At 37.2% G+C, this 13,112-nt stretch overlaps 1 protein-coding gene across 1 annotated transcript in view; it reads right to left on the bottom strand.

Moving 5' to 3' along the window:
• Positions 1–11,523, bottom strand: part of LOC131776309 (relaxin receptor 2-like) — a 41,871-nt gene extending 30,348 nt beyond the window's left edge. Inside the window, exons 1-10 of the mRNA XM_066174601.1 lie at positions 11,408–11,523; positions 10,197–10,261; positions 9,032–9,349; positions 8,652–8,900; positions 8,007–8,130; positions 7,624–7,695; positions 6,846–6,917; positions 5,133–5,204; positions 4,705–4,776; positions 3,511–3,582 (exon numbers count right to left, since the gene is read on the bottom strand). Of these exons, the coding sequence (XP_066030698.1) occupies positions 3,511–3,582; positions 4,705–4,776; positions 5,133–5,204; positions 6,846–6,917; positions 7,624–7,695; positions 8,007–8,130; positions 8,652–8,900; positions 9,032–9,349; positions 10,197–10,261; positions 11,408–11,523 (1,232 nt within the window). The remainder of the gene's footprint in view (positions 1–3,510; positions 3,583–4,704; positions 4,777–5,132; positions 5,205–6,845; positions 6,918–7,623; positions 7,696–8,006; positions 8,131–8,651; positions 8,901–9,031; positions 9,350–10,196; positions 10,262–11,407) is intronic.
• Positions 11,524–13,112: the final 1,589 nt, after the last annotated feature.

The following is a 13,112-nucleotide window of genomic DNA, read 5'->3' as shown; positions in this document are numbered from 1 at the left end:
TAAAAAACAACAGTAAGCTTACGTGGAAATGTTTAAAGCAAAAGTTCACACTCTATCATGTACAAATAAAAATACAAGTTAGGCTTATGTTGTGGTTTCTTCAAGTCTGCTCAATGCCCTAACATGAGGATCACTTCACAATGCTACTTTACAAGCGACCCTTGTGGTTGGAGACGCTCTTTGAATATTCGCTCATGATCAACAAACACAAGACTGAGCATATCACGATAGCCGGTTAGGATAAACGTAACCTTTATCTTTCGTCGGGAAATAGCTATGTTCATCCTTGCTTTGCAACTTAATTAAATGAACTATTCCACTGTCAGTGCACCATGTTGAAGGGTCGTACAAAGTGGTCACGAGAACGAAATTTTGCACCCACGGCAGCCTCGGCTTGACCAATGACTTTAATAAGTCAACTGGCTTTTAAAGCCACCAACGACCGTCTGTTACTCACCATGAATTGAGCTTGAAGAAACTTTGCCGATATCTAATAAATGAGGCGAATTTATGGATAATCGATGCAATCTGAGGGTTTTCATTTATTACTCACAGGTGAGTCAAATCGGCGTTGAAAGTGAAGACTCCAGGTGGTAGTGTTCCTATTTGGTTGCCATCCAATTCCCTACGAGAAGTATATATTGTTTTTTATCTATTCTGGGCTATTACGACCCAGATTTCCAGGTTGAAATAATATTTAAAATGATATTTTGATATATGATAATAACTTGATATGTGATGATTGCCACTTTTAAGTCTATATATATTCATATATTCGTAGGGAATTAAAGGTCCCTCATGTGTTGCTCTTGATTACTTTTCTGTAGTTTACCTATCTAGGTTTTGTGTGGCATCGGTAAATGTAAGATTTAAGGTTAAGTTGTTATCACCACCATTACTTTGCACTCGAATAGTTACAATATGTCTTTTTATGAGGTTCATCTTAGAGCTTTATCCTTGTAGTTTAAATTCCTTTAATTCTCCATCTTGGCCCGCCATTCTTTTTCAAAATTCAAAACCGTTATTTGAAGTTAGAAAGTGTTTTTTCTTTCTTTTAGTAAAGTGTTAAAGAAAGTGTTTAGATAAAATAACATTGGAAAGACGATCCTTGATACTAAAATTATACTAGGCAAAAATATGATCTGAAATAATTAGATTTAGATCCCCGATTTTTGACTCTTTCCGTAGTATGGGTGAAAATATGTAAGCTGTTTGCAAATGAACGTCAACATTTTCAAATGTGATTCTATAAATGTGTTTATTACAGGCGAGTCAACTTGGTGTTGTAGGTGAAGACTCCAGCCGGTAGTGCTCCTATTTGGTTGCCATCCAAGTACCTGCGAGAAGAATACATTGATTTTTATCTTCAGTGAAGTCTATTCTGGGCTACTAAGACCCAGAATTCCAGGTTCAAACAGTTAATAGTGTGTTTTTTTTTTAATGAAAATGTTCACATCACCATAACTGTTTTCATTCTTGCCTCTTATTTGTGTTCAGTCGTACCAGTCCTACAGGTTCCTACCTTTCTTGCCAACCTAAGGCAGTCGACAATGTGATGTTTTACCCCAGTTTTGCCAGGATATAGGTTTCAACTCGGTTTACAGTTTCACGTCATAACGGTTTTATAGTTTTGTGTGCCACGCAGATAGTGAAGGGTTATCAGGCGTCAAAGAGGGGTAAGGGGAACGGTGTGGAAGAACTTAAGACTTGTCTATTTTTGAACCTCGGAAGAGGGATTCCAGGAGCTAAATCTGTTGTGCGACTGAGAAAAGAGTAGACTTAAGTCTTATTACTTTTGTGTAGTTAACACATTTAGATTTTGTGTGGCATCGAAAAATGTAGGTTTTAAGACTCAGCTGTTGACACCATTACTTTGCACTCGAATGGTTTTAATAAGTCTTTTGAGGAGGTGATGGGATTGAAAATCTTCTCTAAAAATGGTAGGGTTTTGTGCTCTCTAACGTTACTTTAATTGCGTCTCTTTGAACATTCAGTTTTTTGAACTGCTTATAAGTGAGTGTTGTGATAAATGCAATACATTGAAATAATACAGTTTAAATAATTTCGAATATAAACCTGTTATGGCTTACTCACAGGCGAGTTAACTTGGTATTCATGGCGAAGACTCCTGATGGCAGCTCTTTGATTTGGTTAGCAAACAAGTACCTTCAAAAAGGATATACCCTGAATCTAATGTCTATTTTGAATTAGTTTAACCCATTTTTCCAGATTTAGTCAGTGTTAAAAAAAATAATTATCACTGCAGGTTAAGCATGGAGCAGTGACTCGGGCAGTAGCACTTTTTAATAAAGGATTTTGTGATCGTTCACATAACTATAACTTTTTTTTATTCCTGCAGCTCGTTTGTGTTCAGTTCGACATCTCCTATCGGTTTTTATTTGTGTCATGCTGCTAACGTAAAGCATTCCACCACGTGATGTTGTTAACCCGTTTTGCATGCGGCTAAGTTTATACCCACTTTGCATGTTGAAGTCATAATATTTTGTGACGGCTTTATAGTTTGATGCGCTACGGAGAAAAAGGTAGGTAGTGGAGGAGCGGGGATGAGGTATAATTTATCAATCTTTGTACCGAGGAGAGAGGATTCTTAGAGATAAGCTGATAAGCGACTGAGTTAAGAGTAGTGCATAAAGTATAAATATTATTCGAATAGAGAAGTGAAGTCCCTTGATTGAACAAAAATCTAGTAAAACGTCTCAATTTTTGAAAGACCCAAAATGTTCGCAAAATACGTCTATCGACGGGAATTAACTTCAAACTTTTTCCCGGAGTTCTCTCCTTTTGAGAAGACCGCTCAAACTTGAGCAAAATCTCTCTCTCTCTGTCCAAATACGATCAGTATTATGTTAATCAGCAACTAATTGAAATGGAGTCTTGTGACACTTGAAATAGTTTATATGTAAGGAAGACTTTTCACTTACAGCCACCGCAGCTTGACTAATTGGGAAAATAAGTCGCCTGGCAAATTCTTCAACTTGTTGCCGTTTAACCACCTGTATGTTTTGGAAACTTTGCATCACCAATACGTGAAAATGTATAAATCCTATTCACGTTCGATTGCAGTACTGGTGTAAAAAAGAAATGCAGAGTGCGAGACCTGTTCTTTTGTGAGGTACATACTGGCCACGCTTATACAAACTGATAAAACATCGTTAGTAAGGGAATATAAAATAGGATTTACGAAACAAGGACCACCGACATATGCCAGGAAATAATCATTAATTAAACTGTCCAAATACAAACAGCCCTACTCTCTTTCGGTTCTCTTCATGGTTGACTACACCCACTCAGCTTGAGGACTGTCTTTATCATATTAAGTAAACATTGACATTACAGTCGTATCCTATCGAAGGTTAATATCAAAAATAGGCGTTGAAATCACTAAGCTTGAGGAGGGTCTTGATTATATTAAGTAAACACTTACACATTACACACTCTTAGCACATCGAAGGTTAAAATATAGAATGGGCGTACATATTTGTTACTTACAGTTCGATCAACTTAGTGTTATTACTGAAGACTCCAGGTGGTAGCTCCTTTATCTGGTTATAACCCAAGGACCTAAGAAGAGATATTCCATGACTTAAGTTAAAATTATACTACCTCTTGTGTGTTGCTGCTGCTGCGTACTTTTTCCGGTCGGAATACAGTTTATTTGTGCCGTGTCCGGGTCAAACAAACGCTTTTAATATAATCTTGAACGTGATTGAACAAATTGATTTATATCAACATAAGTAAGGTTCAGTCTCAGTCCTCAAGGACTGAACTTAGAAACAATGTTTTCAACGTTTTCGTTGCTGTTTCTGCCATTTTATCATCATTTTTCTGGTAGTTTTGCGTTGGATTAATTTCGTTACTTTGGAAATTTCCGGTGAGAAATTATACATCAGTCAGTTAACATGTTTGCAGTATTAGAAAAGCTGATTTCTCTGAATAGCACCGGCCTAAATCTGATGAAAGTTATTATTGCTTAACTCTCAGGGAGAAAAGATGCCGAAAAAATTACTTTTCAAGGGAAAAGTTGACCGACTGAGTTAGTAGTAAACCTAGCTCCTCTCAAGAGGGGTATACCGAATATTTAACTTGTTTCGTTCACGTCCCCGAGGGATATTAGAGACCTTAAGCAGTCAGGACGGCAACACCAAGGAATACTTCGATTAAAAAGCAAATTTCTATCTTCAATTAGAATTTAAAAAATGGCTGCATGTGTTTACCGTCTCATGCGGTGTCACACCTCAACTTCAGCATAACGTATAAAAGAAGCGTTGAGTTCCAAATAGAACTAGAAACAATTTGCTGTCGCGGTTTTGGCTCGCAGACGACGCAAATTGTGGTGATTTCACGTTGTTGTTTTGCATAGGAAGGCTAAGAAAATGTGCACAGTTTTAAAAATCTCTGCTCGTTACACCTTTTTTTTTTGCCACGTCCTTGTTGCCATCGGAGTCGTGGTTTGCTAAAGGTCCCTATTAGGGCGGTGGAACCTTCTCCAGTAGCTGACAAATATATATTGTGGTACTCTAGAAAATGAACTAAAAGGTAAGGTTCCTCTCTCAACACGATTGTGGCTGGACTCATCAGTAGCGTACAACAGTATTGAGTATTTTAGAATTAACAAGAATTTGGAGAAGGATATGACAGTAAAAATATGTAGGTCGACTATGAACTTTTAGTCTTCCTACTCACAGGTTGAGCAACTCGTTGTTGTTACTGAAGACTCCCGCTGGTAGCTTCTCTATCTGGTTCCCTCCTAAGCTCCTACAAAAAGGGTACATGATGGATTTTAGTTGGGCATTTTTGTATTAAAAATGTCTCAAACCATCACATCAAGGCTAAGATGTAATAGAGAAAACTTCAAGTCGATCGCGTTATATGTTCTTCCAGCCCCCTTCGAGCACTGGCCATACAGGAAATCTTCCATATGCAAATAAAACAAATAAACTCAGAAAAATAGAATATATAGTCGTAAAAGCTAAGACCAACAACCTAACTTGGTGGTTTTGTTTGAAAATTGCAGTGTTTTGGTTGGCTACATACACTACGGGTTACGTATTTAATAATTCTTAGCACATCAAGCACCAATAGAAACAAAGGCATTAAGATTGGTTACTTACAGAATGACCAACTGCGAGTTGTTATGAAAGACTTTAGGTGGTAGCTCCTCTATTTGGTTGTTGTCTAAGTCCCTAAAATGGGGATATGTCCTGGATTTAGGTTGAACAGTTACTGACATCACCATTTGTAAGTGCTCGTATGGTTTCAATAGAACTTGTTTTGAGGTTGCTACCAATATCGCTGATGTACGAGCGTCGATATTCGGAGAGTTTGAACATGTAAACAATCCGCACACATGTCTATTACTACGTTTGGGTGGGTCCTTGTACAGTAATCAGTTTGTATTTTACACTATTATCGACATTATTATTCGTTGCGACACGATCACGCAATAGTTAATATAAAACAACCACTCTTCACTTACAGCCAGTGCAGGTTTAGCAATTCGGCAAATGATTTACCAGGCCACATTTTTTTCTTGTTTCGGCCTAAAAATCTGTAATTCTTAATAAAACTGCGTCATACGATCACAGAAGAACGCATAACGTGTTTCAATACTCTTAATGCGCGATGGAATCTAGGTAGACATAACCTAGCTCCTCTAGGTAAACCTAGAATATTTACCTCCTCTAGGGAAACCGAATATTTAAGAGGCCAAAATTTGACAATAGCGTAAGCCATCAAAACTCAAATATGAAACAGAAGCCAAATTTTTAAAAAAGAGTTTGCCAGCGCTAATCAAATTATGATATTCGATACGTTGTTGATGACGTCTTTCGTCACGAGATAATAAAATTTGTCAAATTTTGGCCTTTTAAAATGCTTAAAGTATTAATCGGTGTGGTCCTAAAGCTCTTTCCTATTATATTTTCTACTTAAAATGGTTAAAATCTAAGATTCATTGAGCTACTCACATAAAACGGTCGGAGCTTGCTCAATGAACTAATTTGCATAATCGGCTGTCACGCTAGCAATATCGCTAAAAGTTCCAAGTCACCTCGGCGAAGAAAATCAATAAGTGCTAGATGTTTTTATATTTTTCTGCAGCCAAACATCTTATTAGCAGAAATCAAGCGGAGTTTTTAATGGTCTGGTCTGGACTTGAGCAATATCAACCAAGAAAGAAAGAGTACTTTTAACCAATTTCAGAAAGCTGTCCAACGAGTGTTTTTAAATAAATTATGACGAGCCTCTGAATAAACGAATATCAAAATTGAAATGAATTTTATATACCTTATATATCACACACTTTAAGAATACAAAATATTTTTTGCTGCATGCGGTGTGATACGAGAACCGGGCTATTCAACTTTTTAAAATTTCGATATCGCACAAGGTCAAAAAAGGGCCTTTTGCAGCTTTGACTTTTGAGAGCTCTGAAAATTTTATTTTAACGTATTTCCAGAAACTAATGTGGTTTTATTTACTTGTTACCAAAGATAGTTTATTGGGCAAAGTTTGAGGGAAAACTTTTTTCCGATGCGAAATGCCCTGGACCGCTCTTACAGAGATCGCCACTTAACTTGTTTCGTACACGTCGCCGAGGGATATTAAAGTGATGGAACCTTCTCCAGTCGCTGACATATATATATATATAATGGTACTCTAGAAAATGAACTGAAAGGTAAGGTTCCTCTCTCAACACGATTGTGGCTGGACTCATCCGTAGCGTACAATAGTATTTGAGTATTTGAGAATTAAAGAGGATTTGGAGAAGGATATGACAGTAAAAATATGTAGGTAGACTATGAACTTTTAGTCTTCCTACTCACAAGTTGAGCAACTTGTTGTTTTTACTGAAAACTCCCGCTGGTAGCTCCTCTATCTGGTTCCCTGCTAAGCTCCTACAAAAAGGATATATCATGGATTTTAGTTGGGCATTTTTGAAATGCCCTCCAGTCAGATAACAAAAACCATTCGGCTAGAAAACCTTTCCTTTCAAAGTTAGTAAATGACATAAATCTACGCAAATGGCGGTTGAATCGAGACCAAACCAATAATACATTAAACGTTTACTGGTTACTTACAAGAAGGCCAACTCGGAGTTGTTTTTGAAGACTTCAGCTGGTAGCCTCTCTATCTGGTTTCCATTTAAGATTCTACGACAAGATTCACGTATAATGTAAACTGATTTTTCAACGTTTTCTCGGCTATTTCTGCTATATTTTTCCAATTTTATCTTTACTTTTCAGGTAGTTTTGCGTTTGATTTATTTTGTTGCTTTAGAGCTTTTCGAAGAGAACTTGTACATCAGTCAATTAACCAGTTTGCAGTATAAAGAAACACTTTGTCTTACTAGCAGTGGACTAAATCTGATGAAAGTTACCAACTTGCTTAACTCTCAGGGAGAAAAGATGGCAAAAAATTACCTTAACTAGTTTTTTGTGAAAAAAGCTGACTGACTGAGTTAGTAGTTAACAATATGGCTCCCCTGTGATTGGTTTGTGTGCAATGCGGATATGGAAGTGTCTTAGTATCTGCAGGATGGATTCCACATCGTAAACCTAAACATGTAAAATAACCGATATAATAATGCTACGTTTCACTTACAGCTCTCGCAGCCTGACTAACTGAGAAAACGAGTCACCTCGCAGCTTCTTGATCTTGTTATTTTGTAACCACCTGAAAGTATTAAAACTATTTCAAACCATCACATAAGACAATATCACCCCTGTATCGGTAAACAGTGTTACCTCTTAGCACATCAATCGCCAATAGCGACAAAAGTATAACATTAGTCTCTTACAGTACGACCAAAGGCGAGTTGTTATGGAAGTCTTCAGGTGATGGCTGCTCTATTTGGTTTTTTTCTTTAAAATTGGGGTTATTTTTATAGGGTTAGATTGAACATCTTACGTCTTGTGCATTGCTTTTTATTATTTCCCATCCCCCACACCCCCGCCTAGAGAAAGTAGAAGAGTTGAAACGCTTACAATTTCGCTGTAGAAAAGGGTAAGTGCCGTGGAACTTTCTGTAAGTGTTTTCCTCGACATTCAATGCAAGTAGCTGCGTCCATGATTCCAACTGCAATTGTACATCGACAGGTATTTGGGCACCCTTGAATAAAGCGAGACGATATGAATGTACTAACGTTTCTTTGTTGTGAGGGTCTTTGGTGGTACTCTCTGAGTGTGTGCATTGGAGTACTCTGAAATGATACCTGCCATCTAGTTATCTCGTGAACGCTTCATACATTGGCTCCTAGTCAGTAAAACTATTGCGGCAGTCCTTCAGCTTAAAAGTTTAGAGAGCGTTTAGAGTTGCTCATTTTTTATGCAATTAGGCAAACTTTGCAAATGTGCAGTATATTTTTCTCTACGCCAGACTGATTTGAGAATCAATTGTTTGTAAATTAATAGTTTAGTTTTATCAACTGAGTTGACAATGAAAATTTTTCACCGTAAAGGGTTTTTAAAGCTGACGTTTGGAGGGTTAGCCCTTCGTCAGGGAGAAAGGTTTCGCTCTGCGAAGAGCAAAACCAAGTCATCTCAGTAATACTCAGTAATACTCCCCACTGAAGAGGCACCACAGTTTCTTTAAAAACTCACCCCACTTAATTCGTTTGTGAAAAAACTCACTTTCAATGACAAGACGGATTTCTTTCTTGTCATAACCATTCTCTTTCTTCACTTCACAGCTGTACTTGTCATTGTTCTCCTCAGTAATGGTAAGCTGATATTTGACACCTGTACTGTTCTGTACCACAATGCCGTTCTTTCTCCAAACTATAAATGGTGCTGGTGCACCTTGTGCTGGACACCAAAGGGTTGAAGTTTGGTTGAAAATAACAAATTGAGTTTTGGCCACCTTGTTTAGGTTGGGTTCAACTGGAAGAAAACAAATAAATGAAATTACCAAATGAGTTGCAGTACTCGTAATTGCCATCTATTCCATCCGTGTTACAACAACTTAGAAACACCTTAGAATTGTTTCAGTTAGTAATTTCAGAGGACAATACCTGTAAAGTTCAGTGTTTTGTTGGTGTACGAGCCCCGAAACCTGCTAAAATTATGGGCTGATTTTCTGATCCACAAGTTCTGTCCTCTGGATCGCACAATAACAGAGATGTTCCTTCCACAAAATACACCAAGAAGATTGGCAGACTTGTTGTATCCATCACGAACCTCAAGGTACTTATCATCAATGCAGGGTGTTAGATATGAACTCTCCATGGTGAAATTCAGTTTCACGTAATGTCCTTTTGGAGCTTGTAAGAGTATACTTGAGTGAAACCATGGGACAACTCTCTGAAGGTGTACTTCCAGTATTAACAAAACTGCAAGTAAAATAAAGAAAAAAAGAAGGGACAAAGATGGCGGCTTCTCGCCTAGGTTTTGAGATATTTCAATTTCAACAAAGCTATCTAGAGGTAGTATCTAAAATGGAAGCGGATTTCATATAGCCACAACGGAAAGCCAAACTCGACACGTTTTGATCGAAAGCCATGGCATATGTGTCAAATAGCGTGGAGATTTGTTATGTCTATGAAAACTAGTAAGAAAAAGATACGCGTAAGATTCACATTCAAACTTTTCTTTCGATGTCTCAGTTTGGCGCAAAGATTTGATTAATGAGGTATTTTAATCGCCTTCTTGATAGATTATTTCGTTATAGAACGTAAGTGACGAAACTTTGCGAGCACGCATTAAAAACAGAACCGCGGAGCTCATCGGATGACTCATTTACTTGTATAATTTTAAAGGTGATCGTTTTGGATGTACACTTTACTTGAAACTTGAACAAAGAGAATCATTAGCATGTATTTTCTTGTGTTGAAAATTTTCCCGACACTAATTGAATTTTATCATCACGCACGGCTCACCGTCACGGCGCGTACAGTCGTCTCCTCTCGGGGAGTAAAGAGGATCGAATTCGCGAGAGCAACTGAAATCAATTGAGGCGCTGAACCATCTCGTAATTTACCCAGGAGCAGTAACTCGATTTTCGCAATACCCTCAGGGGTTCTCCGCCGCGTGTCTCTCTCGCTGGACACCATGGAGTTGAAAAGGGTCGAAATATTTTAGCAACACGAAAAATATCGATTTGTGATGCGCTGGAATAGGCCTGTATAAGACTTCTGGTCTCTTAACTAGATTCTCGTAAACAAAGACAACGGTGCTTACAGAAAGCAACGATGAAACCCCAGAAGGTCCTCCTGGGCACCATCTTCCTGTTTTCAGCTGATGGGCTGAGGGAAGTTTAAGAAGATTGATTTGAGTTTAAGAATTTGACGTAAAATTATGGATAATATATTTTCCTCTGGGTTAACCGCCTTGTATGTGGGCCGAATCTCATTACCTCACAGAGCAGTTAAAAACGACAAGATACAGCGATATCATAATTAGCAAGAAAATTATTATATTTTTAAAGAACTGCTGTACCTGAATAAGACTTTAACGGGATATCCCCCGAATCACATTTTAGTACATTTAATAATAAGAACAATTTGGAGGGTTCCAATGGGGTTGACCGTTAGTCGTAAAATACCAATAGTTAAACCGTTGGGCGCAAAAATTGACAAATTTTAACCGTTGGTTGTAAAAATAATAAACTATGAAAATTATTCTGAAAAATACAATGGTCATCAGAATAAGCCATCACATTATTGAGACCCTCAATTTATATTACCATATTAAATTGTGTCTCTGTCGGAAAAGAGAGGTTGTAAAGAAATTATTGCAAAATTCACTTCTCTCCTACCTCCGCAGTTACATTTTCTTCAGTGAAATATTTTCCAGAAGTTTCTTTAATTCTTTCTTGTATTTCCGTTCGGTGCACGCCAGAAGAACGCGTCGCGGTGAACAATTCATTGGATAAAAAAACATGAATATGTTATCATTATCATTATCCCAGCGGAGAAAGTCTAAATAAGAATTAAAAAGTGATAAGGAAAAGCTCAGTGATCAATTTTCAAATCCCCTATTCTCCTCTATGAAACCTTGGCGCAATATTTGACAACAGGCCTGAGTAACTATGAATGTTTTTATCAGCCTTTAACATAAAAAAATGCTCATTAAAAAATTACTTTCTGACTTGTTTGAATATTGAGGAATAATGTGGTAAAGCTGGGAGAAAGATCTTAAGAATGGATAATAAGAATCATTCTGTCCCGTAGGATTTAAAGATCTGCCCTTAACACAGTTAACTTTGTGTCATAATATACTTATGTTTCATTGTTATCTTTCCTTGTATAGACATTTTAAATGACAAAGAGAATAAATACCTCAAAAATATTTTCTCTGATCCCTTTCTTCGATTCAGATCGAACGGTCTTTAAATAGCAATGAATTCAAATACAGAACGCCGTCTGCATACAGCTTTACCAGATAATTACCTAAAGATGAATATTCTTATGAACTCGCTGTCCATTCGTTTCAAGTCACCATGGATGACACTCACAAACATCTGTGCAATACTGTCAGCAATTGTGCCTTTTAGCCAGTTTTGCATTTTTATATAATATAATCGACATGATATGAGCCATCAACACATCACCGGCTTTTAAAGAATCAAATATTTAATTTAGATGACGAAAAGAACAACTTTTTATCTAAAACTCTCTAAAATGTAACATGCTGTAGGCGCTCAAATACTTCCATCCCCTCCCCACCCCTCGGGTAGGATGGTTTTCGAAAAGTGGTTTTGTAAGAGATCACAAAATGCGCCTTAAGGCGACAGTGGTGCTGAAACCGGGTAACTACAAATCCCCCCCCTCCCCACCCCAAAAACTCATAACAATTAGAAGATATGAAAAAATTTATCTGTCGTGTTTTTCTATCTTTTTTATCGGACGGCTGCAAGACAAGACAATAGAATCAGGAAGCTTCTTAAACACGTTTTCAAAGATTTGACTAATTTGGAAGAGCTGTGAGTATGATAAAAAAGAATTATGTATTAAAGTTCACACGGCAACCAGGTGGACAATCATATAAAAGGACCTCTTGATGCAGCGTTTAGATCACCTCTAATGAAGGCACTAGACAGGAGTGTCGAAACGTTGGGTCTATGAATTGCAACTTCTTCGGTTACATTCATTAAAGCTGCAAACCAGAGTAGCATCAAACCATGTCAAAAAAAAATTATCTTTACAATTAAAATTCAAAACAATGAAATATTGACTCTTTCAATATCAATGTTCTCCTCCTTTAAATGTAAAAGTATTCAAAAAGAGATCCCGCATGCAAGTTGCAGCGGGGTTGCGTTTGTACAAAACGCGCGCGAGCAAAACGTTTTGATGGATTATAATTGGATGAACACTTATTTCATAAAAGCACATGATGGGCCTATTTTAAGTCGCTTAAAAAATTATAATCGAGAGCGATTTTATAATATTAACATTAAGTAGAGCAACGTCACCGGACTCAAAATCTGCTGATCGCGAATTCCATCGAATTTCTGTGTCACGCTTGTCACGCAACTGATATAATAAGATAGAGAAGATATATAAACTGGAACTCAAATCTGGCTAGAATGTGGTAGAGCATTAGAACGTGATCATCGAAACAGCTAATAAAATCGTAAATAAACAAGGTAAGAGTGTTTTGTTAGACTTTTTTACAAATTGCAGTGATTTATGCCAATTAACGGTGGCGACAAGTAGGCGCACCATATATATTCCATAGTCGCTATCAAGTAAATTTTGCCGGACTTTAAGTTCGTCTCAAGATAGAACAACACAAATACACAATGAAATTTTTACAGTAACTTTATAACCATCCTTTGGTCTTTTAGAAGCTTGAAGCTCAGTTGATTGTGTCATATCGGTCATTGTTAAAACTGTCTTTGTTTTGATCCTACTTTTCGACATAGGAAAGTTACATTCTTTTTTAAACAAAGGGATCAGTGTTTGACGGGCCAACCCAAGACTTCTCACCAGATTTGGTGATTTGCGTTTGGTGAAGCACACAAAAACACTTCATGTATCACCGCCGGATTCGGATTTTTGATAGTGTTAATTTTTTTTTATTTTTAATTACGTCAAACTTAGTGTTATGCTAACCTCATATCATTGTCTACTAACTACGACTTGCAGCTTAAAG

Source organism: Pocillopora verrucosa, chromosome 1 (assembly GCF_036669915.1).
Source record: "Pocillopora verrucosa isolate sample1 chromosome 1, ASM3666991v2, whole genome shotgun sequence".
In the NCBI taxonomy this organism is placed as follows: domain Eukaryota; kingdom Metazoa; phylum Cnidaria; class Anthozoa; order Scleractinia; family Pocilloporidae; genus Pocillopora; species Pocillopora verrucosa.
This window is presented reverse-complemented; position numbering and strand designations above follow the sequence as displayed.